Raw genomic sequence first — 25,898 nt, 5'->3', positions numbered from 1 at the left:
GTGGTGGACACAATCTGAAGAAAGAGGCAGTAAGTTGAACTGCAACTGGCAACTTTTATCAGTTGCAAAAGGAAATGTAAACTGAAAAAAAGATACGATTGTTGGGACGGTTGCCTCTTCCTGTTCACTGACCTACAACTACAAGTGTTTCCTTCTACAAGGAATTATAAGGTCTTAGTACTCACTCATAACGGGGGCCACACGTCCACTAGCTCAGCGCGCGTCGAGTAAAAAATGCTTATGACGAGCATTCCTCGCCCTTCGTGCCATCCGCTGGGATGTACCAGCAGTGTTTGGTCTCGACACCACCAGCACTTGTGGCCTTCATACTCGATCCGAACGTCCACGAGTCATCAGCCGTGTGGTATTGCAACTTCATCCAATCCTCCGACGCCGTCATAGAGAAGAACCCGTACTCGTCACCTGTGTACGTCCACACGTTGCTTACATATTCGGCCGCGTACGTGGTAAGTCCACTGGCCGATTCCTTCTGAATGCCTCCGCCAGCTCCGTTCTCGACAAAGTGAACACCGAGAGACTCCGAGTAATCGTGTTTCTCACCGTGCGTGTGGCCATACACCCAGGCATGAATACCAGAGCCTTCCAAAATGTCAAACCATTCCTTCATACCCTTTTCGGCGTAGTGCACACTGGGACTGTAGTGACTGTTGACAATTTTCCATGTGGCATTGGAAGTTTGCACCTTTTCAGCCAATTGCGTACGTGAATCGTCACTCCACTCAGTAAACTTGGCAAAACACGAGTCGTACATGTCAGTGTCGCCGCCAGCGCAGAATTTGTCGCCGCGAGCAACACTGTTGCACTTGTCGTCGTCGCCTTCCGAGTAGCCATAGCATTGGCAACACACTTGTTGGGCAGCGTGGACGTCGGCATCACCGGAATCGACGTTGAAGATGTCGATACTGACACCTGAGTCGGCGTCTTCGATCGTGTGGACGTAGAAATGGTCTTTAAGCACCCAGCGGTCGTCGTTGGGACTCGTGTACTCTTGTTGCCACTTGAATTTGTTCTCCAGCGCTGTGATTAGTTCGTCTGTGGTACTGCATTGGGCGTTGTTGTCACCGTCGGAGCAAATGTAGCTGGCACCGCCGTAATCGTGGTTGCCTAGCACGTTGACGAAGGGAATTCCAGCCAAATTCTCGCCGTCGAACTTGCCTTCAAACGTGGTCGCGAAACGGGAGTCACGGCCATCTTCACTGTTGATACCTGTCCAGTAAAAATTGTCACCGTGACTGAGAATGGCCTTGGGCTTGACGTCAGTTTCACCTGCCTGTGTGTTCATAAGGCTGGACACAACATCCTCGGCAACAACGTCGAAGTTATTGAATGTTTTGGAGCGTGTGCAACAAGAGTCTTTGGTCACAGTTGTGCCCCAATCTCCAATGGCAAAAGCTGCAACTGAGTATATTACTGATAAAAATAATGGAAAATCCATTGTCAGTACTGTATTTGCAACAATCGATGCAACGGGAAAAAAAGGAATGAAGGTCATACCTGAGGTTGGGTCTGAGGTAACAGTGGCCGTGACGGAGTTGCTGCCCGTTGATGAATTGGACGATTTTTTGCTGGTGGACGAGCTAGTTCCACCAGTGCCACCGCTGGAAGTTGAGTCGTTCGAGTTGGCCGATTCCTCGGAAGACGTTGAAGACGAGTCCGACTTGGTGGCTACGAGTACGCCCACGATGGCACCTACCACGGCGCAGAGCACCACGATACCGATGATGATGAGGCGTTTATTGACTGCCATTTGCGTTGCCACACTTTTGCCAAAGAGTGAAAAGTCTCTTGTCCACTGGAAGCGAATTTGAAGAGTGCCGAATCCAGGTTGACCCACGGAATGGAAAAACCTCGGAAGTGAAAAACCTTGAGCACAAGATATCTGATTTTTTTACAATCCCGTAGCTAATAATATGCCTCCCATGAAGAATGTCAGCTCACTTATTCGAAAGACGACACGCACAACAAAAACACTCTTTGTAAGCATATTTGATCCTTGTTGAGAGGACCATCTGTCACCATACTAAAAACGTGTCGCACTTTGCATGGACAAGCCCTGCCGGACCAGCTTTCGACCAGCACGAAAGTTTTCGCTCTTCCCACAGCATCATGCAAGTCAATGCGCTATTCCGCGAGCAGGGTCTGCCACGCGCGAGAAAATCGCACGGGCAGTGGCAATTTGATTCTACAGATTTTCTTCTAAACATTGCTCAGCGTCGTTGAAACCCTCGATTAACAGCCCCCTCGCGTTAATCTGCGATAGCGTTGGAATTCCTCAACACATGGCATGAAAAGCGTGCGGCATGCCCAACAGATCCATCGGCAACGCGAAAGCCTCACTGAATAGTTTACCATGAAGCCTCACACTCGATTCTTGCGTGAGGGACTTTCCATCAACAAGCGCCAGGTCGACATGGTCTCTGCTGAACAAGCAAGAACCCAGGTTAACTTCGATAACTCAACTATGAGTAAATGGGACTTGAAGTGTCGACGCTCACAAATGTTGAGCTGCACCGCATCGAAACCAAAAATGTTACAGCGATATCCGTCAAGTGTGGCAAATATCACTAATAACGGAGAGGAACATTTCGGAGCAAACTCATTGTTTCATCAAAATAGATTTTACGACATCGCGATCTACATGTAAACTTAGTACAATAGTTGCCGACTCGGCCACAGTGTTCTTAACACTCTTTGCCTTCGCCACCATCAAGAGGGATGTACCAGCAGTGCTTGGTCGCCACACCACCAGCCTTCGTCGACTTGAAGCTCTCCGCGAACGTCCACGAATCATCCGCCGTATGGTACTGCAGCTTTAGCCATTCCTCCGATGCCTCGACGGACATGAAGCCATATTCGTGGCCACCGTACGCCCAAAGGGCCTCCACATCACCCGCAGCATACTCGGGGATACCACTGGCCGATTCCTTCTGGATACCACCACCAGCACCGTTGTTCACGAAGTGAATGGAATAGCCCGACGAGTAGTCGTGGTTTTCACCGTGAGTATGCCCATTCATCCAGAGCTGAACACCCGAGTCTTGCAGAACGTCGAACCACTTCTTCATACCCGCTTCATCGTAGTGAGCATATGGCGAATAGTGGCTGTTAACGATCTTCCACGTGGCTTTCGAAGCTGCTACCTCCTTGGCCAGCTGCTTACGCGAGTCATCACCCCACTCGGCGAACTTGTCAAAGCAAGCATCAAACATCTCAGTGTCGCCACCGCTGCAGAGTTTGTCTCCACGAGCGACATTCTTGCATTTCTTGTCGCTACCTTCTGCGTAGCCATAGCACTGGCAACACGTCTGTTGCGCTCCGTGGGTACTGGCATCACCTGCGTCCACATTGAAAATATCAATGCTCACACCTGAGTCCTTGTCCTCAATCGAGTACACATAGAAATGGTCCTTCAGAATCCAACGGTTGTCGTTCGGACTCGTGTAGTCCGACTGCCATTGGAACTTATTCGACAGTGCTTTAACCAACTCCTCAGCCGAGGAACATGCGGCGAGGCCCTTGTCATCCGCACAGATGTAACTGGCGCCACCGTAGTCGTGGTTACCCAGCACGTTGACCCATGGAACATTCTTGATATTGTCACCTCCGTATTTCTTTTCAAAAGTGGCAGTGAAACGGGAATCACGACTACCTTCGCTGTCGATACCTGTCCAGTAGAAGTTGTCACCGTGGCTGAGAACACACTTAGGGGGTGCCGATGCAGCAGAGACCTGTTGGTCCATCAGATTAGCCACAATGTCCTCGGCATTGACATCATAGTCGTTGTAGGTCGACGAACGTGTACAACACGAGTCTTGCGTGACAGTGGTACCCCAGTCACCAATTGCAAAGGCCGAAAGAGTGTATTTGGCTGTGAAAAAACAAAAGAATTCATGAGACTGAGCTGGGTGACACATCACGACTAGCGAAATCAAAGTTACCGGAAGTCGGATCGGATGTAATTGAGCCGGTACTTGAGCCGGAGCCCGAAGTTGTCTTCTTCTTCTTCTTCGACACGGAGCTTTTGCCACCGGTCGAGCCGGTGGTCGTGCTGTCGTTGTCGCTACTAGACACACCGGCACCTGAGCCAGAGGAAGCAGTCCCCGATGACTCGCTGGCAGAGCTGCTGGCCTTGCGCACCACCATGACGCCGACAATGGCGCCGATTATGGCGAGGACCAGCACCACGCCGACAAGCTGGGCTTTCTTGGACATCATTTTGACACCGAGATGTCGCTGTCCTGTTGTAGTTGCTGTGAGTATGTCCTGTCCTCCTGACGGGAGCTCTAATGCCTCTCCTCCTCGGCAAAAGCGCAAATGAGCACGAACTCACTGTGGTGCCTCCGTGTTGCTGCTCTGAACAATAGCCTATCCGATCCCCTCGCTGGCTCTTTTTGATTAAATCTTAGCAAGTCGACGTGCAAATTAGACTTTGTTCCCTTCGAACATCAAATACTGTAAAGGGATTTAATTACAGTAGACGAGGCGTGGACTCTGAAAATGTGCCGGAAAACATCTCCTCACATCTGAATTGACTGTCGAGACAACGATAAAGGCGCAAAATGTAGTTCCTTTGTGCTGTATTCTCCACACATGCCGCATGGAGCAAACGCGCAGTTGTGGCTTTTAGCGTCCATCATTTCTCTCTAGGCAAAATCCGGCAACTTGCCACAACAATGTGGCAACAAAAGCAATTTAACCCACGCAAAAAAAAGATTCATTCTAAACACTCATGGTACATGCACGTTAAAGCTGATTAACACTCCTTGCCAGTGCCACCGTCCACCGGGATATACCAGCAATGTTTGGTAGCAACACCTCCAATCTCGGTTGAGTTGAAACTCTCCGCAAAAGACCACGAGTCGTCGGCTGTGTGGTACTGCAACTTCAGCCACTCCTCTGACGCCTCCACTGACATGAAGCCGTACTCCTGGCCACCGTACGCCCACACAGCCTCAACATCAGACGAAGCGTATTCGGGGATGCCACTGGCAGACTCCTTCTGGATCCCGCCGCCAGCACCATTGTCGACACGAAGTATTTTATTTGGACCATATTTCGATCATCACAAAAACGGTCAACCTTCTATTTCGTACCTGGTCAAGTGATTTGATCAAATATCCATCTTAAGTACGGATATGTGTGGTCGACCACCTCCGTCATTTACACTTTCCCGACAACGAAGATAAGTAGCCACCCTTCCTGTACGACCATGATCCAGCAAGTTGTAGCGTCTCCAGCACCTTCTTCACCACTTCACGAGGCCACTACCTGCTCACCTCCGTGCAGTCAAAGGCACCAGAGATCTCGGCACAGCACCGAACGCATGCGAAACCCAAGCTCTCAGGGCGTCTCATCTTCGCGACGTCGCTGGAGTAAGTCTCGTTCCTGCCGCAGTCCAAGCCGCTGGCGTGTCGACGACCACAGCAACGGTCCACGCCATCACGACTCTGCTGGTCGTGGCCGCAGCTCACGTCGTCGTCACTCGTCCGGTCGCGAGCACAGTCCGAGTTGTCGGCGCAGTCATGGCCGTGGTCGCGGTCGTAGCCCAAGCCCACGTCGCGGGCGGAGTTATGGTTGCGGTTGCAGTCCAAGCCCAAGTCGGCGGCGCACTCGCGGTGGCGACCGCAGTACAAGTCGTCGGTACACTTCTCTCCGTGGATATAGCCCAAGGCACCAGATCTCTTCTGTACGACCCCATAAAAGTCGCTGGCGCGTCTCAAGTTTGTCTTGGCGCTCTTCGCGTTGCCGCTACAGCCGAAGTCCTCAGCGTACCGCTGGACATGATCAGAGACGGAGTCGTCGGAGATGCTCAAGTTACATGAGCTGGTTGAGTCGACGCCGAAACCCAAGTCGTCGCTGCAGTTCTTACACTCGGCGCGATTGCAGTCCTCGACAACGTGCGGCTCGGGGAAGAAGCCTAACTCCTCAACGAGACTCTAGCGATGCCTGCAGCGAGGGTTTTCCTGGCAGCTTAAGTGGATCACCTCCAGTTTTTTTTTAGTAGAGAAGGTGATCAGCAGCGTGCCATATCAACTTCACCTTCTACTGGGCATCCTGCAGACGAAGAAGCCGCTGAAGGTATTCCACAGCATGTTCCAGCGAACAGTGCTCAGCATCACCGTCGCACTGTTGTCCATGTAGCTGGTCACGCATTTACAGGTTACCATAAATCGGAGGTTAAGATTTCGTACAGATGTAGTTCCTACCGGAGTACAAAATGCAAGGCAAAGTTACATTACGTTATTAAGACAAATGAGTACCAATTTCGTGGTGAACATTCTTGCGACCGGCGTTGAGTGGAACTACCTGGGGTAGATGTTACCGAAGACATGGAGGAGGCCACGAATGTGATGGCTATCACTCGAACGGAACTGACGGCGGAGCGAATCGGGAACCACATTCGCAGCGACTTCTACCCTGAGGAAGTAACACTGGTGCAATTCGGACCCGAGCGAGACGTGCTCACTTTGGTGCAGATTTGCATGGTATTGTGGAAGTTCGGCCGCTGTCACTGGTATCGGGGACCACACAGCCATCCTTTCGAATAAACAGGTCCTATATGAATGGAACCACACTAGAGCGCTTAGTCGGTTGGGCTCATCCTGATCTGATCAAGCTACTGAAGTACAAACAGACGACGTTGTTTCTCGAAGGGACATTCAGGTGCATCCCGCGCCCATTCTACCAGTGCGTGGTAATGATGGTTTTTGATAATGCAACGGACCTATTCGTCCCTGTATTTTATACATTGTGCATGTCAAACACCCAAGATACGTATTGGCATTTGATGGAGGCTGTCAATGTCGCTGCAGACGACAAAATCGAGCCGAGCATGGTGGTCTGCGACTTTGAGGTTGGATTGCTAAAGGCAGCACAAATTCAACTTCCAGATATCGTCGGCTGCTACTTTCATTTTAAGCAGGCCTGCGAAGGAAGCTGAAGGCACTAAGCCTCCCTGAAAGTGAGGTCGTCATTGCAATGAGAAAGGGCTGTCTAGATATGCTGACTGTCATTCCACACGAGACGATGAAAGACGAAGGCATCAAATTTGTGCAAGGCAAGTTAAGAGACACGTGTGTGCCCAAGAGCATTCGGTATTCGGACGTGTTGTGGAAGCGGGTTGGTTCGTATTTTCGTACAACGTGGCTGAAGACGTACACACCTACTGTTTGGAATGTTCATGTGGTGGATGCTGCTATGGTAAGTCGTACTAATAATCCTTCGGAGCGTTTCAACCGCGAGATAAACGGGGAGCTAACAGCTCCACACCCTTCTCTACCATCATTTGTCGGCATAATCCAAGCTCTGTCGAAACGCTATGTCAACCGAATTGAGGATATGTCAAAGTCCCGAGCGAAGAAACGGCAACGTCGATCTCCTGAGCCACAAGATCTCCCTGTCCCTGTGGAACTCGGAGGAAGTGCAGACACCGTAACGACGAACGCGTAGTTTACGTAGAGTAGTAAAGATAATACGATTTTCAGCAAATTTGGAAATGCATGTAGAAGGGCTTGTGCATGAAACAATTTCAAGTCACTTCAGATTTGACCAACTTTCGACAGGGTCAAGGGATTTGATCAACTGACCATTTATGTGACGATCGAAATATGATCCAAATAAAAGTCTACCGTCACCTTCATATTTTCCTTCAAAGGTGGTCGTGAAGCGAGAGTCACGTCCGTCCTCGCTGTCAATGCCTGTCCAGTAGAAATTGTCACCATGACTCAAAATGCACTTGGGGACAGCTGAAGCGGCTGTAGCCGCTTCAGCAACACGAATCCTTCGTGACAGTCGTGCCCCAGTCGCCGATAGCAAAAGCCGAGACGGTGAACTTGGCTGTTCCACACACAAATCATCAACGCAAGTAGTTGGTACCGTCTCACAAAAATGTCAAGAGCTCACCATCGGTCGGGTCGGAGATGACGGAGCTCGACGCCGAACTCGTCGAGTTCTTGAGCTTGTAGGTGGTGCCCGAAGTCGAGGACGACGTGGTCGATGCCCCGCTGCCGGTGCCCTTCGAGCCGGAGCCGGAGCTGTTCGTGCCTGATGACTCGCTGGTAGAGTCACTAGACTTGCGAGCGACCAACACGGACAATCACACCGATGACAGCCAAAATGACCACCACACCGGTGATAGCGAACCATTTCGATTAATTAGACGCTGGTTGGTGCTCTAGGTAGTTGTCTGGGAGGGAACGAGGTCTGTGGAGGGCGGCCAAAGCTCAAATGAGCTGGTCATAGGTACCGGATACGCCCGGCACACAGCCTCTGGGTGCTTATTTTTTTTCAGTCTCTGATTCGCTGAGAGTGGTAAAAGTTTAATAATGCCGAATACCTATTGGATGAAAGAAAAAATGATTTTGGAGATTTTCTAAGCGTTTTAACGTTATTTTTAATTTTGGCGGCAAGACATCTGTGATTTTAGAGCTGTAGCAGCCACCAAAGGATTGCTCGATGGTCGCCATGCGGACAAGAAAGGCAGAGAGACCCACACAGACTCATGGGACACACCCATACTTACAGCTATCTGTGGTCTTATAGACTTCGTTGTGAGGAATGACACTATTTTGTTTTAAAAAATGCAGGTAGAACCTACACATGGGGAGTCAGTTCGACTACTGCATGTTGAGCACTTCGCGTCTCTATCCTCCTTGCGAGTGCACACAGGGATTCCAAATGATTCCTCGACGCCATGAGGAAGCCGACTGACCCTGAGTACACGAAGCAGAGCCCCGAGTACAGGTATCTGATTCGACAGGTTTTAAAGAAACGGCAGATGAACGAGTACTACATGTAGACATGTTTAATCATAGTACTGTAATTGGTAGGACACTCGCGCGTTGGCACTCGTCTGCGGACTTAGCCAGGCGCGGTGTCTGGATTAGATTATAACTTCCTTTTTGGTGTAACTACTCCGGGCTACGCGCCGACCATTGCAGCCCTCCGCTTCGCTGCGGGTGCATCAGGTCTCTTTAAGCCCTCATTTGGCATGACTTCCCATGCGTCTCACCCTCGAAGCGAAGGAGGACCTTCAAGTGTACTCGCAGTTCTTCCGGTTTATAACTCGTATAACAGGTCGAGAAGAAGAAGACGTTACTTGTAGGCGTCAAAAGACGGAGTGTGCACTTTATTAGTCTAAGGAAGCCAGCTACTAATAGCTGCACACCAGCCATTAGTGTTAGTATAGTTTAAGCTAGTAATAGCGGCTTAAACAGGGCATCCTAAATCTCATTATAATATCTTAGAGAGATTCGTTCAAGGTAATCATACTGTTTAGAGGCTACTTCAACAGCCTCCCTGCCTCTGAACATACTTTATCAAACTGACAATTCTATGTTATAACAGAGGTAAAACACTTTTTAAAGGACTTTTCCTCAGTCCTTGAAACGCCGCCAAGGAAGTCGCTTAGGCTAGCCGATCTGACTTTGCCCTGCAGTTTCTGCTAGGGAAGGAGGACGCTAAGTGACACGCCTGGTAGGAGCTCGAGGATGGAGCCCAACATGTCGTCTCTACTTGCCGCTGCTACGAAGCAGGCTCCTTCACGCATAAACAAAAGACAGAGGAAGAGCACAACCGCAAAACGATTGCGCGCTCGAAAGAAGGCATAAGCAGCTGATCGAGCTGCTGCCACGCACACTGCGATGATCACGTCGCGCACTACAACTCCTCAGGCCGTTCCAGAGGCTGAAGCAGTTTCTGAGAACTGGGCGACCAGCGTGTGACGCTGTGTTAAAAGGTATAATGGCTCAAGCATCACCAGAGGCTGTTTCGGAGGGCAAAGAGTCTTTTCCAGTTGCAGAGGGCGCTTCTATGAGGGACAAGAAGAAGCGGGCATCACGGACAGCACAGCAGCTTGCGCCAGTTCTTATCGCCGCGCTGGAGGATGAAGAGGAGGCTTTTCGAGCACTCGTTGCCACTATTCCACCCGATGTCACTAAAGTGGGGAAATTTAATGATGTTTCCCTGAAACCACAAAAGTGACACATTCTGACACCGACTATGTGCCTAGTGACACAAATGATGATAGTGACAGCGACAATGAGATGTATTGGCGCATCTACGACAAAAATTACGAGCGGTCGAAGTTGACTGTCACCGCAAACTACATGTCAACCAAGGAAACGTGGCAGGTTGCTAGGATTAATGACCGGCGCGGTGACTCGCTAGTACATTACACATACCAAGTGCTGTGGATTAATCCTCTCGTCAAGAAACGACGGTACTATCAGCGGACATGGGAGCCCCGTTCTCAGCTGCTTGCCGATAATTTCCGGAAGGAGTTCGAGCTGGTCGACAGGTGAAAAGCTTCTAAAGTCAAGACGTTCGCTTAATTCTGGCCTACCGATGAATTTGGCAAGAATGCTATCGGTGCGGACATGGAAGGACTCTGCATTTTCCACGCGTTGAAACGTGCACCAGAATTAACCGGCCGTCCGGATATTGTTACAAAGAAGGACATCGACGAGTTTGTGAAGCACCAGAGGACTTCACGTGGAGAGGACTTAACGAAGGGGACGTCGTGGAAGGTGGCTCTCGTCTTCTTGCGTCGCCTATGTGATGCTGGCCGTGACTTCCTTTATAGAGCCATTGCTCTGGATAATTTGGCGGTTCCTGTTCGGCGTGGCGTCCGTGTACTCAACGAGATCAAGCTCAGGAATGGTGTCTATGTTGTTGCTGCTTACAGCCACCAAAGCGTTGGGCATGCTTTCGTACTCACAGTCCAAGGCAATGACCGGCTTTTTTACATTTCGGAATAAGGTAAGCCTGTTGAGTCAGCGGAGAATTGAATTGATTTCTATGCGTTTGTTCGTCCGTTCATTGTCTGCAAGCAGAAGTAAATGATAGGAGTCAGTAGGATTTCCGCGGGTTTGCCTAACTGATAATGAACTTTCCCAGCACATAGGTTGTGCTGCATGGATGATTTCAAATGAACTCGTGTGTCTAGCTAATTTGGTACTTGACCAGGGAAACCTCAACGAGGGAAAACCTTGTGCGACCAAAGAGATAAAACCCATTGGAAAAAAATCTTAAAAGAACGCAAAATATAGACACGCTTCATGCGCTTGTATGATCGGTGTATTTCTATACTAGTGACCGGATTCTGCTTTCAGAGATTGCATTCTGAGCTTGTCCCTTAGTTCTCTGAGCTGGTGCTTGTCTAAAGCTGTAGTAAAGATGTCAGCTATCATATCTTTCGTATTGCAGTAGGTGACGTTGAACTCATGCCGCTCTACTTTCTCTTGTACAAAACATTATCGTACGTGTACATGTTTTGATCGTCCGTGAAGCTCGGGGTTGTAGCAGATTTTCATGCAGCTCTGATTATCCTCGTATATAGTGTTAGCCTGCGTTGTAGCGAAGCCAAGTTCTCTCAGGAGAAGCTTAAGGAATATCATCTCTTGCATGCAGTGACATAGGGCGATATATTCTGCATCTGTTATTGAGAGAACTACAGTATTATGCTTTCGCGAAAGCCATGAGATAGGACCACTAGCTAGCATTGTCACGTATCCTCTAATGGAGCGTCTCGAGTCGGGGCAGTTGGCGTAGTCAGAGTCACTATAGGCAATCAGTTGATCGGCAAGGTTTTCCGATGTAATATCGGTCGAGCCTCCCAGAAGAAGACCGTATTCTTTCGTTCCAGATAGATACTGTAGACCACGAATGACTGCTTTCTAGTGATCCATACCTGGATTCGCTAGAAATTGGCTGACCTCTCGCATGTAGAATGCCATATCGGGTCGAGTACCGACCATTAGGTACATGATACTGCCTACGGCTTGGCGATACGGAATCGATTTCATCGCATCTTTCTCGTGCTCACTGCTAGGCTGGCTGCTTACGGAGCGTTTGGCGTTCCGTTTTGCTGGTGTTGCAATAGGGTACGGAATGAAGACACTGAAGCGGTCAACGACCTTCGTAGCGTACTTGTGCTGGTGGATAAATATCGTTCGATTCTTACGGTCTCGTTGAATGGACCAGCCGAGTAAGTACTTCACCTCCTCTAAATCTGACATGGAAAATCGCTTATTCAGGGCTGATTTTAGCTCATTGACGAGTGCTGGTGTTGGCGAAATGATCAGTAAGTCATCGACGTACACTGCAATGTAACAGGTGATGTCACTAACTGTGCGTCGAAAGACACATCGATCTTTAATAAGTTTCAGGAACCCAAGACTCTCTAGGAAGGCAGTCAGGGTTTGGTACCAGACACGGGGCGCTTGCTTCAGCCCGTATAAGCTCTTAAGGAGTTTACACACTAGGTGCTCCTTGCCCGGGATTTTGAAACCTTCCGGTTGAGCCATGTAAATCTCCTCTTCCAAATAACCATTCAGGAATGCTGTCTTAACATCCATTTGGTGAGCTTCAAAGTCGAGAAGAGCTGCAATAGTAAGAAGTAGTCTAAGTACCTCTATCCTGATGACAGGAGAGAATATCTTGTTGTAATCGATGCCATATTCCTGAAGGAATCCTTTGATCACAAGACGCGCTTTAAATCGGTCGATTTCGCCAGTGCCAGTATACTTCACAACAAAGATCCATCGGCTACTTAAAATCTCCCTTCCTTTAGGAGGGGATACTAACACCCAAGTGTGATTGTCCATGAGGGACTTGTATTCCGAGTTAGCTGCTTTATGCCTGGGAAGACTTCATTGCTCCCCGATACGTAGTGGGCTCAGACACATACCGAATAGCTAGTAATGTGTACAGTAAATGCTGACATTGCTCCTGTTCGTGTATATCTTCCTCAGAGTTGAGAGTTACGTCATTCGCTTCCTCAGAGCTATCAATGGCTTCCGCAGAGAGGCGGGGTCGCCTAGGAGTCGAATGATGCGGAGGATCAGAGTCCGTCTCCGCTCGAAAAGAATAATGTATGGCTGTTCGATCAACAGCCTCCCTCAGTGAGGGCAGTACACGTTGGTTCACTGTGCCTGGTCTGAGGTGGGTGACGGTGTGGTCACTGGTTCTGGCTCCGGTGCTACTGTAGTAGCAGTTGCAGATGGCAGAGGTCTGGCAAGTGTAGCGGTAGATTGCTGCCGATTCGTGTACTGTGTGGGCTCTGGAGTAGACGTCAGGCCTGTGAGAGAGGGAAATTCGTCCTCTTTAAAGACTACATCACGACTGTAGATAATTGCATGAGTATGGATGTTCATCAGACGGTAGCCTTTCTTATGGCCAGGCACACCAAGATACATACACAAACGGGCTCTAGCGTCGAGTTTGTCTCGGTATTGCTTCGTGATGAGGACATATCCGCTGCATCCGAATATTTTGATGAACTGCATGGATGGAATACGGTTGTGCCAAAGCTCATAGGGGGTTCGTCCATCCGTCTTGGAGCTAGGGTCATATTGATGAGAGTGGTCACATGACAGACACACTCGGCCCATAACGGCTTCGGTAGCTTGTCGTCAAGTAGAAGGGCTCAGATACGCTCCATAATGGTACGCATGCGGCGTTCTGCAACTTCGTTTTGCTGAGGTGTGTATGCATTGGTAAACTGGGATTGAGTTCCATACTTTTTAAATAGGATGCGGCCAAGCTTCTCGTACTCTTTAGCGCTGTCTGCTTGAAGCCGCTGAATCTCAAAGTTACCCTGGTTTGCATTGTCTTCAACACCGAACGCGGACTCTATGACAGATATATCCTGGCTGAAAATATTCAGGGCTTTCTACCTGAAGTATTTGTAACAGCCATACAACTCGCTACGGTTCTTAATTGCATAAGTGAACATGAATCGAGAAAAGTCATCGATGAAGATCAAGAAGTAACGACAACCAGTAAGGCTAGGCACAGGTTGTGGATCACAGATATCTGAATGGACTTTTGACAAAGGTGATGTAGCACGTTTAACATCTCAATTAGAGTAAAATGGGGAGCGGTGTGACTTCGCTAACGTGCAGGTACAAAAGAAATCTGTCTTTGGACCTAGAGGTATAGATCCATCGAGTCCATGTATGGCCTGACTCATTCAAGACACGAACGTTAGGGTGTCCAAGGCGTTTATGTAAGAGCAGAAAGGAACGTTACTTACCTGAGGCAATAAGAGCCGCTGGCGGTGCCGCTGGGCTGGCTTGGAACTGATACAGATCCGTGTTGGTAGCCATGAGCGATTTGATCTTGAAGCGCTGGTCAGTTTGCATAGAACACTGCTTGCGGTCAAAGCTGAAGTGAAAGTCGTGCTTCACAGCTGCTGGAATTGAAAGCAGACTGAATTGGAGCTGAGGAGCATACAGGACGCCATGAAGGATAAGCCTTCCTCATACTTGATCTCCATCAAGTAGTGTTGAATAAAGTACGGGTCATTATGAAAGGCTGCTCCCTCGTACTTCTGGCAGATGTAGCTGAATATCTCGTAGGATGTCGTGATATTTTTGACCAGCCGCACGTGCATGTTATTTATCGTTTTCATCAAGAAGGCTTTGGTCTTGGCTTCTTGTCGACGGCGTTCGCGCTGGCTAAGAGGCTGACGCGGCTCTTTCTTGGCGCGTTTGCGTGCACGCGAGCCTCTCGCTGGCTAAATGAACGAGCAGCCGGGAGGTCCTTCCTCTTGATTGACGTGTCGGAGTTGGCTCCAGAGTCTTCGTCCGAGTCCGAGGGCGGCTTGAGCTCGTCGTCGCTCTCGTCGTAGTCCACAGCGTCGGAGTCGATTTCGACGTTCTTGGTACCGTTGGGATGCGGCTCATCGTTGGCATCAGCCATATCGCTGCCGCTGTCTTCGCTCTCGTCGTCAGACACACCATCGTAGTCGGGCTGCTTCACGTAGCCGAGTAGGTGCTTGCCATCTAGTGCTGCGCACACACGGGTCTTCCAGACGTCGAAGTTCTCGGCGCCGATGAGGCGAGGGAAGTCGTCGCTTGAGGCTTGGCTTGGGCTCATAACCTATAACTCGTATAACAGGTCGAGAAGAGTAGATAGAAGAAGAAGACGTACTTGTAGGCGTCAAAAGACGAAGTGGGCACTTTATTAGTCTTAGGAAGCCAGCCACTAATAGCTGCACACCAGCCATTAGTGCTAATAGAGTTTAAGCTAGTCATAACGGCTTAAACAGGACCTCCTAAATCTCATTATAGTATCTTAGAGAGATTCGCTCAAGGTAATCATACTGACTTCAACACGGTTGTACCAATATATCCATAATTTATGTCCAGTTTTTTTAAATTTTTTTTTTGAAAGTTTCGGTTTCCCACTTTTGTACTCGTTAGTCTCTTTTCACGCCATGAAACCTCGAAAACAATGGTTTGGTTTTGCCATCTATGCATATTCTCAGCAGTCTGACGATATTTAGACGAAGACAGGCACTCCTGGTCGTAGGTTCCAACATGTGGGACGTTCTAGGAGAGCTCAGTTGCCACGCTGCCAATATTGATCGATATCCGACTACGATGCATTGCAGCGTCAACTAATCCTCGTGAGCGAAAAAATAATAATTTTCGTCGCGTAAATGCCTATCAAAGTATGTTGAGGACTATGCCGAAAACACATTTGAATCATACCGAGGACGTGTATGAACCATACATGTCCTCGGCATTATCCTTAGCATACGTCGGAACTGGGTTAACAGGGTCCTTCTGGATGTTACAACCGGCCCCGTTAGCGATAAATTGCACACCGAGGGCAGACGACTATTCATTGCTCTCACCATCAGCATTTCTGTTCTTTTGCCCACAAATGGGCATCGCTTCCATGGATGATATTAATACTCTTGCATCCCCGCTCCCGCGAAGTGAACGAACGGTTTATAGCGACTCCTAGCAACTTGTCATGCTGCCGTGGTGGTGGACATATTTGAAGCGAAAATGATTGCTTCATTCAGTGGGTTAGGCCGTACATGTCCGCAACAGTATCGGTTCAATCCGCGTCTTCCTACTTCTGGTCTCCGATACCTCCAAACGTCAAAATGGCAAATTCGTAGTTGAATGTGGCAGTTCAAAATGACAGCCATTTTGAAGTTGAAAAGGTGTAGGCCGCAGTATAGTGATCTTCTTCGTTTATCGAGATCGAATATGTGCAGCAGAGTTGGTTTATCCATTCAGCAGTCGTCCGGGAAACTAAGCCCGGTTGACTAGCAGGCATTAGTGAGATAAAGCCACGGTTAGACAGAGATCCTTGCCGACCAACTTGTAGTACAAGCCTCGTACGACTGTCGGAATGGCCCATTATAGTAGAGAAATTCTTCTTTTTTGTCGGTTAGTTTTTCTGGCAGCTTGTGAAGCAATTTTTTGGTTGGTTCAACATTAGAATTATTTTTTTGCAATGTAGCTAAGAAGAGCTCGACGACGACGTGCACTCTTGACCTTCACCTCCGTCGTTCGGGACGTACCAGCAATGTTTTGTAGCCACACCACCCACACTGGTCGAGTTAAAACTCTCCGCATACGACCACTTGTCATCTGCCGTGTGATACTGCAGCTTCTTCGACGCAGTAAGAGAAAAGAAACCATACTCCGTACCGTCGTACACCCAAAGATTCTCCACATAACCTTCCGCATACGTCGGGATGCCACTAGCGGACTCCTTAATGATACCACCACCGGCGCCGTTATCAACGAAATGGACACCAAGAGACGACGAATAGTCATGATTTTCTCCGTGCGTGTGTCCATTTAACCAAAGGTGGACACCTGTATCATTGATAATGTCAAACCACTCCTGCATACCTGCTTCGGCATAATGAGCGTACGGATTGAGTGACTATTGACAATTTTCCACGTTGCCGTCGAATTGGCAATGTTTGCCTTAAGTTGCGTCCTCGAGTCGTCAGCCCAAGAGGTAAGTTGCGCAAGACATGCATCGTACATGTCTGTATCGCCGCCGCAGCACGCGTCGTCACCACGTGCAACGTTATCACACGCATCGTCGTCATCTCCAGCGTACCCGTAACACTGGCAGCATGTTTTTAATGCTCCGTGCGAGTCAGCATCGTTCGAGTCGACATTAAAGATATCAATGCTTACTCCGGCGTCCGAGTCCTCGATAGTGTAGACGTAGAAATGGTCCTCTAGAATCCAACGATCGTCATTGGGACTGGTGTATCCCGATTGCCACGAGAATTTATTATTTAGTGCCGCGACCAGCTCGTCGCCATCCGAACACTTGGCGGTGTTGTCACCCGACGAGCAAATGTAGTCGGCTCCACCGTAGTCGTGGTTGTTCAATACATTTACCCATGGAAGAGTCTTGATGTTGTCACCATCGAATTTGTCCTCAAAGGTGGTCGTGAATCGGGAATCACGACCATCTTCACTATTGATACCCGACCAATAGAAATTGTCGCCGTGACCAATGACAATTTTGGGGGCCACTTCGGCGTCAGTGTTGGTTCATGACGCTGGCCACAACGTCTTCGGCGTTGATATCGTAGTCTGTATACCCTGATTTTTGGCAGCATGAGTCCTGCGTGACGGTAGTGCCCCAGTCTCCAATGGCAAAAGCTGCCAACGAGTACGTCACGCTGGTCGGGTCCGACGTGATGGACGACGAAACACTGCCCGACTTCTTCGAGGATTTCGTGGGGCCACCAGAGCTGGTCGCTGTGATACTACCCGATGTGGACGTCGAGCTGGATGATGTGCCGTCCGTAGTGCTGGCTGAGCTTGACGAGTCCCTGGTGACCACCACGCCGACGATCACGCCGACGATGGCAAGCACGACCACGACGACGATGATGATGAGTGCGTCTGGGGATTGCCATACCGAGCGTAGTTCTTGTCTATAAACGGTAGTTGTGCTTCTTTCCTATTGTCTGCCTTCACAGTCGCGGCAAGTTCGAGAATGAGCTGGTTCCTCGAGTTGCCCCTGTCTCAAAGTGCAAAGTGAATCAGAGCTTTGACCAATCGTACGTCGCTAAAAGGATATGCCGGGAATCAGTGGAAGGTTTACGCGTCGAGTTCATGCAAATTGATACTCCGCAGCACCGTCAAATTGAGAGAAGTCACGGTGTAAATCGAGAGCCGCCAATAGCCAACGTGACTACACCAAAAACTTGATTCTTGTGCCTTTTTTTCTAACGCCAGCTTGCGTACCACACTTACGATGACACATGGATTTCTCAGTTACATCTACTACTTCGATATGCCTCTCACCTTATCAGGGCACTCAAATGTACAGTAGTCGACAAATCATTGTCCTAGAGAGCGGTACAGTACTCTAGGCCGTCGCAGCCTCAACATATGGAGCTGTTGGTGCACATAGTACCTCGTTACACTAAAGAAAACAAGTTTAGTGTCAGACCTATCAGCACAGCATTTTTACCGTTAGCTAGCATCAACTTGAGGGGAGTCGTGAATCAATCTGAAAGTCGACAAAATAAAACGAAAGTGAACAAAAACTGTGTACAGTAGTCACTACTGTACACAGTTTTTGTTCACTTTCGTTTTACTTCCCAGATAGAGCAGATGACACTACAGTACTGCACCCCGTTTTCGCGGGGGTGGACCATACAAATAAATCAGACTCTCGAATACAAGCAATAGCTCATTTGGATTCAGGATCATCACATCCGGAAGTTTATCAACGGTCCAAGGGCGCGAAAACGGGGTGCAGTACAGTACTGAGTAGTGTCATCTGCTCTTTCTGAGAAGTGCAGTGTGTCATCTTAGAATGGACGAATTGTCTCTGAGCAGTAAACATGTAGCGATATTGTCGGGTGATTCGAAGATAGATTGCAATAGAAATTGGGCCAACTGGACAGATGCAAACGACGGCCAATCTACATCGTTCCTAGCTTGCTTACTGTGCGTAACTTCTAGGAGCACCACTCCCACCGAAACCTCGCAAAACTTTAGAAATGGTCATTCCTTTTTAAACCAATTCAAGCGAGGTGCATCCACGGACGTCTTTGGCCTTCCGATCTAATCCTTTCTCGCTACGTTCGTCTCTTTGCTGAAACATCTACGAGCTTGACGTGCACTCTTTGCCCTCCGCACCGTCGCTAGGAATGTACCAGCAGTGTTTCGTTGCAACGCCACCCACTGAAGTCGAGTTAAAACTCTCCGCAAAGGACCACTTGTCGTCAGTCGTGTGATATTGCAGCTTCAGCCAGTCTTTCGAAGCTGTCAACGAGAAGAAGCCATACTCTTGACCGTCATATACCCACAGGTTCTCCACTAAATCCTTAGCATACGTCGGGATGCCACTACCGGTAGCATATTCCTTCTGAATGCCACCGCCCGCTCCATTATCAACGAAATGCACACCGAGAGACGTCGAGTAGTCGTGATTCTCACCGTGTGTGTGACCGTTCAGCCAGAGGTGGACTCCAGTATCGTTAATGATTTGTCCATACCAGTTTCAGCGTAGTGAGCGTAGGGCGAGTAGTGGCTGTTCACCACCTTCCACGTCGCCCACGAGTTGGCAATATTCGCCTCCAGTTGCTTACGAGAGTCATCGCTCCACGCTGTAAACTGAGCCATGCACTTGTCGTACATATCTCCATCTCCACCGCAACAAGCGTCGTCACCTCGTGCAATGTTCGAGCATTTGTCATCATCGTTACCAGCGTAGCCATAGCATTGGCAGCACACCTCTGTAGCACCGTGCGAGTCAGCATCACCCGAATCAACGTTAAAGATGTCAATGCTTATACCCGAAGCCTCGTCCTTAATTGAGTAAACGTAGAAATGGTCTTCCAACACCCAACGATCGTCATTCGGACTTGTGTACGTCGACTGCCACGGAAATTTATTTTTCAATGAAGTCAACAGGTCATCAGTATCCGAGCATTTGCCGGCACTGTCACCGTCCGAGCAAATGTAGTCGGCTCCACCGTAGTCGTGATTACCGAGGACGTTCACCCACGGCAACGTCTTGATGTTGTCACCGTCAAATTTCGACTCATAGGTGGTTGTGAAACGGGAGTCACGTCCGTTGGCACTGTCGATGCCGTTCCAGTAAAAGTTGTCACCATGACCGATGACGCACTTCGGGGCGACGTCAGCATCTTTTGCCTGTTGGTTCATGACATTGGCCCCGATGTCCTCGGCGTTCACATCGTAGTCATTGTAAGTGGACGAGCGTTTGCAACACGAACTCTTTGTGGTGGTAGTGCCCCAGTCACCGATAGCAAACGCAGCTAGCGAGTAGGTAGCGCTTATAGGGTCCGACGTAATGGTCGTCGCACTGGACCTTGAGCTAGATTTCTTTGTCGAAGATGAAGATTGAGTGGAGCCACTGGAGCCACCGACCTCTGTGTTGGTCGACCCTGAGGCAGAGCTGGCATTACCGTCGGTTGTGCTGGAAGAACTGGACGAGTTCTTGCTCACCACGATGCCTACGATTACTCCAATCACGGCGAACACCACGACCACGGCAATTCCTATCAGCACCTTCTTAGGAACCGCCATACTTTTTCGTTTTCGCTGCGTACTACACCGTTCGAGTAGTGTGCTGTCCACGCTGAAAATTCGCGAGTGAGAAACTATTGAATCGGCTGTGGACGCCCGTCTCAAGATCGTGACTTGTTCGAGCAGTGAGAGCCGATGGTGATTGGCCGCGATGCTCAACTGCGATGGTCAAAAGGAATGATAACATTGCACGCACCCACATGCACTGTTTAATTAAAACAATGTACAACTCGCTCTGCGCTATGGCAGTGGAATGGCAAACAAATTGTATTACAATGGTATGAAGCCACAGCGCACGATGCAGCAGGTGATGTCCAAGCTAATATTTAAACCGAAATGAACGTGTGTACCCTTCCTTAATATTGAAAATTCTACATGTATACGCTGAATAAACTTCGAAGTACTTATTACATATGGTATGGGGAGCCAAATGCTCGCAACAAATTTAGTATACAGAAGCGCAGGTGAGGGCGCAAACCAAAACATTTTTTCTTTCCACTTACAAATTGATTGTCCATAAGGTGGAGCGCTTCTAGTGAATGAGGTTTCCAATACACAAGACATCAGCGTAAGAGGGGGCAATCATGTATCATTCACACGAACCCAAGATTGAGGGCGCGGTGAGGCGGGCTAGCTTCGAGCGAGAAAGTCTTCGAGTGAGGAAGTTCCCCCATTCGATCGCCTGCATAGTCTATGTCAGTCTATCACTAGTCTTTGGTGTTTTTCCTCTTGTCGCTCGAAGCAGAGACTTGCTGATTGAAACCTCAATATCCATCTTGGATATTTCTCTATTTCCAATGCACAAGACATCAGCGTAAGAGGGGGCAATCATGTATTATTCACATGAACCCAAGATTGAGGGCGCGGTGAGCCCCCCCCCATACAGATGTGCTCGTCGCGGTGTCGGAGTTGGGTTGGACTGAATACCTAGTCGGCTTCTAGACCATTCGGCGCGACAGCCCCATAGTAGCTTCAGCAGCTAGTACAGGATAGCTCACATAGCTATTGCTCATCCAGCGACCAGGTAACTTAATAGCGAGACGGTCGGCCTCCCCACTGAGCAGAGCAGTTTCGCCTCCGATGCGAACCGAATGGGTAGAGTAGTTTTCTGGCGGAACTCCTAGTCTTGCTGCCAGGGCCTTCAACGCTTGGGCCACTTCCTCGGCGCTGAGATCCACGCACAAATATGGCGCCGTGTCGTACCCCAATTTCTTTCGCGCTTGCAGAATGTGGTTGAGTGCTCTCTTCGAACACAGCAAATTGTCTCCGGTCGCATGTATAGTCCTCCAAGCACCCCGACTAAATTGATCATTTTTTTGCGCCAGTCAAACCGATCGTAGCTGCTGTAGCAGCTTTGTATGAATTACGATAACCTCGATGACCCGAAAAATATGTGCTGTCAATCTTGAGGCAGTACGCGTGCCGGCCTGACTCCACTCGAAGATACTCAGAGCGCCGAAGTAAGAAAAAGAAAGCCAGCAGGACGGAACCCCACAATAGGCGGCTACGGGGGCGACCGAAGTCGAGATGTTGATGTAGTAGCCGGAGAAATGCTGGCGTGACTGGCTGCTTTTTCTTCACTGGGTCCGAGTGTCTCCTAATTCCTCGCAATAGAACGTTGAGATCGGGGCCATGCTTGACTTCCACTCCGCACGAGGCGGACAAAGTCTGCCAATGAGAGGGCGGAGGCGATAGCGATATTGGTATGGAGCGCGACCATGTTGTCATCGATTCCCGTCGTAAGCTCCTCATCCAGCGACTTCAGGGGCTTTACGCCGTATTTTGCTGCAGTCGTCGCCACTTCTTTCGCGGTCTCCGTCCTACAATACGCACTAAGTGTCTCCAAATTGGTCATGTATTTGTTGTGTGTCGCAGTCATCCGCTCGCGTACAGCATTTTCGTTTGATTCTAGACTAGCTGCAGTTGGACACAGTGGAGAAGTGTGCAAAGGTACGCCGAAGACCCTTCCACGTCAGAGGTCGACGAACTCCGGTGCGAGTCCGCCGAAGTGGGTCTCAATATGGGTCTTGGCTTCTGGAGAAAGTGACTTGGGCCGAAAATGTGCGCGGTACTTGGAAAAGCACTTTGCTGGGACACCGTTTCCATTGCACCCAGTTTTTGACAGGTACTTGAGGCACAGCTCGAGCAATCCTTGCTTCGGCAAAGTGCGCGCCAGGCTCTTGGGTACTCCACTACTTTCTTTGGTCGACCGAGACTATCGCGGTCGGCTATGCATCGAAGTGGTCGCGTGTTGTTGCGCTTTCAGCATAGCCTCCAGCTCGATCACTTTTTTTTTGTAGATCATAGAGCAGTTCCGTTAGTAGCGAGTCGTGAAGGGAGAGCTCGTCTTTGACTAGGATTGCTACCGCCAGGCCGTCAGAGATGACCAGACCACGAAACTTGCTCACCTTCATATTGATCCATAGCAGCAGGCGCTTCGTTGTTTCTCTGTCCGGTTCATTTTCGTCAGTAAAATCCTCAATAAACTTGACAGCAGCATTCAGAACGTCCATAGTGTCTGCGTTGTAAAACTTCCTTCCGAATCGACGGAGATTAGTAAGTGCATCCATGAACACTGTCTACGAAGGGTCGGTTGTGGCTGATTGGAGGCCGTTCTTCCTGGAAAAATCTGTCATATTGATCACGGAACCGGACGCATCCAGCGGTGTCGCTCGCCGTACGCGCTCAAAGTGCATGACGGAGAGGCCGCGAACATGAAATCCGAAATCAAATGCCCCGCGTAAAACGGGCGAAGCCTCTCGGATGCGAGATTCACGGGCCTGCGTACATTCAAGAATACATTGAGCGTCCTTACCTTGGTTGTCGGTGTGGCCAATGACGTTGTAGATCTGCTGCTTAAGTGTCGTTGGGCGAAACGTCGTGGCCGAGCGCCCGCGCGCCTCCTTCATTGCCAACATTGATGCTGTCCCGCCTCCGTTAGTGACGGTACCACCGGCGGGCACCGCATCGTGGGTCAATGCACGGTTCTGCTGCAGCACGGCGAGTACGTCGGCATCGTCTTCATCACCTGCCTCCGACGACGTTGACACACCCATGGGCGTCTCCCCTAGCTCCGAAGCGTCTGCACTTGCCTGGGCTTCCAGCGTCCTGCGTCGCGTGACTGGCCGCTTGTCTTGTACGTCCACGTCTGGGGATTTGCGCTTTTGCGCGACATTTGAGCCTGGACTGAGCCGGTACTACCGGCTGGGGGTTCGAACATGCTGGCACCTTTTTTACTCTTTTTGCTACGCGCACAATCTAGAACGTGCTGTCGTAGGACAGACACGACAGCCAGTGTGTCAGCTCGTAGGACAGGTACCAGGGCATCTCCCTCAAACGGAATACAGTGCTCAGGAGCTTTGGCGGCAGAGCTCCACGGCTCTTCCCCCACTGAGCGCACGCTTCGTCCGTCAGTACTAGAAGCTCTTCCGCGTTGGTGGTGGAGGCGTTGGTTACTTCCCGCTCCGGTCTGCAGAACGTAGTTGATCCAGTCCACCTTGATGACATTAGGCGGCTGCTCTAACTTGATTTTCTTTGCATCCTCTTTGCACCGAATGTGAAGCCACGGCTGGTGTTTGAACATGTGGTATCCGGTGACGAGACCGAATGTCCATTCATCCATGCCGATACCATCGGGCTGGATAAATGCGATCGGATGTCCGACGAACATGCCGGGCCAGAGACCACTCTCCTCATCCGTGACCTGGCGGCACCGCAGAACTGCCACCTCCACTTTATCATCAACATTTTCACCATCGTCAAGCCTAACGATGGCTACTGTTGCCTTGGCTCCGTCCACACTCAGCACTCGTACGTAGCGAAACTCGGTAAGCGAGGGTAGCTGCGCTGGCCCAAGGAAGGCGAGCGATCCAGGCGAGATAGCAGGTTGCGTCATGATTCCGAGCAGGCGGGTTAGCTTCGAGCTTCGAGCGAGAAAGTCTTAGCTTCGAGCGAGAAAGTCTTCGAGTGAGGAAGTTCCCCCATTCGATCGCCTGCATAGTCTATGTCAGTCTATCACTAGTCTTTGGTGTTTTTCCTATTGTCGCTCGAAGCAGAGACTTGCAGATTGAAAACCTCAATATCCATCTTGGATATTTCTCCACTTCGTTACGAAAATAGCTATGCGGGACAATAACTCCTTGCCCTTTTCAAGTATTTAACTCGAAGAGCAGGATTCCAAGAACGTCACTTTTCTAGAATAGAAATAAGCAACATTCACGCTCCCTATTGGCTGATACATTACCGTACTGACACGCATGGAATTGGTGTAATCGGATTTTTTCGATGATCTCTTTCTCACTTTCTTTTATAAAATCATTTCAAGCAAAATGCCGAGGTTGTTGCGTGTGTTTCTGGAAGTGAAGCACAGCGGATTTCAGCTCAATGTCGGTCCAGACGATACCCTGGCAGAAGTGCTCGATATGATCAAGACAAAAAGTCCAAGCATAGTCACATGTGATGCTATTAACCTCGACATCTTTGCCGCCATCAAGAACAACGACTGGCTGCGATTATATGATGAAGCCACGATAGCCCTAGCGAATGGAAATATATTGCACCTTTACTGAATCAAGAGATGATGCACTCCACTTGGACTATTAACAGTGGCGGAGGGCTAAGAAAGTTAGGGAATTTAGTAGCCGCTTTGAACAGCTTGCAGATAGCATCAAGATGATTTGTCCAATTGAATCGTTACTTGCGCCATCGAAAAGAGCAGACACACAGCTATTTTTGAGGTTTTTTTTACTGATTGTTGCGTTTGTGGGAACTTGCAAGTTGGGCGCTACGTTTGACGGACTTGTCAGTTTAATAGCCACACTTGACTGAATTTCATTCGATTTTATCCAAGATGGCTAAGGGTTAGGGAAAGCAAATCCTTTCTCAAGTTATATTTCCACCATTTCAGGATTACAAGCAGTTTATAAACTGCTACAGCCTCTACCACAGGTTCAATTTCTGTCGCTGGCACCTGGTCAGCTTTCTTGTTCCTCTACGACACTGGTTTCCTCGCCTTGGTACGTTATTTGACGCTTCTTCTTCTTCAATTAGCTGGCGCATCAGAATTCTACCACCTATACTCTTACGCTTCTTTTTGTTTGTTTTAGGAGATGGAGCACGAACAACGAGGATCTTTCGCCGCACTACATCGGATACCTGTACCCACGCTGTTTCACGCTGCGATTGTTGAGCCCGTTGCGCTCAACGTTAGCCAGATTTGCATGCATATTGACGCGCGAAAGTGGAAATGTGGTGTAGCGGGATCAGCAAAATCTGCGAGATTGCTGGATCCGACTTACCAACAGCGCCCAGACACCGACTAACGGAGGGGGCCCCCCGACGATCCGTGATCTGCTGAACTTCCCTCACCCTGTGTTCCCGTCGGTAGGGCGGGATCTTGCTCTCTCGGTAACTTCCGAAGTATTTTAGTGGTAAACTTGAGTGTCTTGGCGAGACGTGGGGATGGGGTGAAGCAGTAGTATTAAGATCTTCACTCTGCGTCCGTAGATGTTTCTGGATCCTAAGCGAATATTC

At 49.4% G+C, this 25,898-nt stretch overlaps 6 protein-coding genes across 6 annotated transcripts; all 6 read right to left on the bottom strand.

Moving 5' to 3' along the window:
• Window positions 1-77: 77 nt before the first annotated feature.
• PITG_13112 (uncharacterized protein) lies at window positions 78-1,815 on the bottom strand (the record flags this gene model as incomplete). Its single annotated transcript, XM_002900591.1, has 2 exons — window positions 78-1,431; window positions 1,516-1,815. 2 exons carry the CDS (start codon window positions 1,766-1,768, stop codon window positions 239-241), a joined length of 1,446 nt encoding a protein of 481 aa, XP_002900637.1.
• A 789-nt stretch (window positions 1,816-2,604) lies between these two features.
• Window positions 2,605-6,421, bottom strand: PITG_13111 (uncharacterized protein; the record flags this gene model as incomplete). The annotated part of the gene is made up of 5 exons (XM_002900590.1): window positions 2,605-3,889; window positions 3,960-4,259; window positions 4,837-5,020; window positions 5,298-5,957; window positions 6,344-6,421. The coding sequence occupies 5 exons, from the start codon at window positions 6,419-6,421 to the stop codon at window positions 2,703-2,705; spliced, it is 2,409 nt and encodes an 802-aa protein (XP_002900636.1).
• A 9,863-nt stretch (window positions 6,422-16,284) lies between these two features.
• Window positions 16,285-16,680, bottom strand: PITG_13109 (uncharacterized protein; the record flags this gene model as incomplete). Its single annotated transcript, XM_002900589.1, has 1 exon — window positions 16,285-16,680. The coding sequence occupies one exon, from the start codon at window positions 16,678-16,680 to the stop codon at window positions 16,285-16,287; it is 396 nt and encodes a 131-aa protein (XP_002900635.1).
• A 36-nt stretch (window positions 16,681-16,716) lies between these two features.
• PITG_13108 (uncharacterized protein) lies at window positions 16,717-17,716 on the bottom strand (the record flags this gene model as incomplete). The annotated part of the gene is made up of 4 exons (XM_002900588.1): window positions 16,717-16,760; window positions 16,811-17,228; window positions 17,353-17,612; window positions 17,656-17,716. 4 exons carry the CDS (start codon window positions 17,714-17,716, stop codon window positions 16,717-16,719), a joined length of 783 nt encoding a protein of 260 aa, XP_002900634.1.
• Window positions 17,717-18,915: 1,199 nt separating this feature from the next.
• Window positions 18,916-19,982, bottom strand: PITG_13107 (uncharacterized protein; the record flags this gene model as incomplete). The annotated part of the gene is made up of 3 exons (XM_002900587.1): window positions 18,916-19,280; window positions 19,363-19,413; window positions 19,520-19,982. The coding sequence occupies 3 exons, from the start codon at window positions 19,980-19,982 to the stop codon at window positions 18,916-18,918; spliced, it is 879 nt and encodes a 292-aa protein (XP_002900633.1).
• Window positions 19,983-22,945: 2,963 nt separating this feature from the next.
• On the bottom strand, window positions 22,946-24,261 carry PITG_13106 (uncharacterized protein; the record flags this gene model as incomplete). The annotated part of the gene is made up of 2 exons (XM_002900586.1): window positions 22,946-23,527; window positions 23,767-24,261. 2 exons carry the CDS (start codon window positions 24,259-24,261, stop codon window positions 22,946-22,948), a joined length of 1,077 nt encoding a protein of 358 aa, XP_002900632.1.
• Between the last annotated feature and the right edge of the window lie 1,637 nt (window positions 24,262-25,898).

This window comes from Phytophthora infestans, genomic scaffold (genome assembly GCF_000142945.1).
Source record: "Phytophthora infestans T30-4 supercont1.25 genomic scaffold, whole genome shotgun sequence".
NCBI classification, from domain to species: domain Eukaryota; phylum Oomycota; class Peronosporomycetes; order Peronosporales; family Peronosporaceae; genus Phytophthora; species Phytophthora infestans.
The sequence above is the reverse complement of the archived record's forward strand: the minus strand, read 5'-3'. Positions and strand labels throughout refer to the sequence as shown.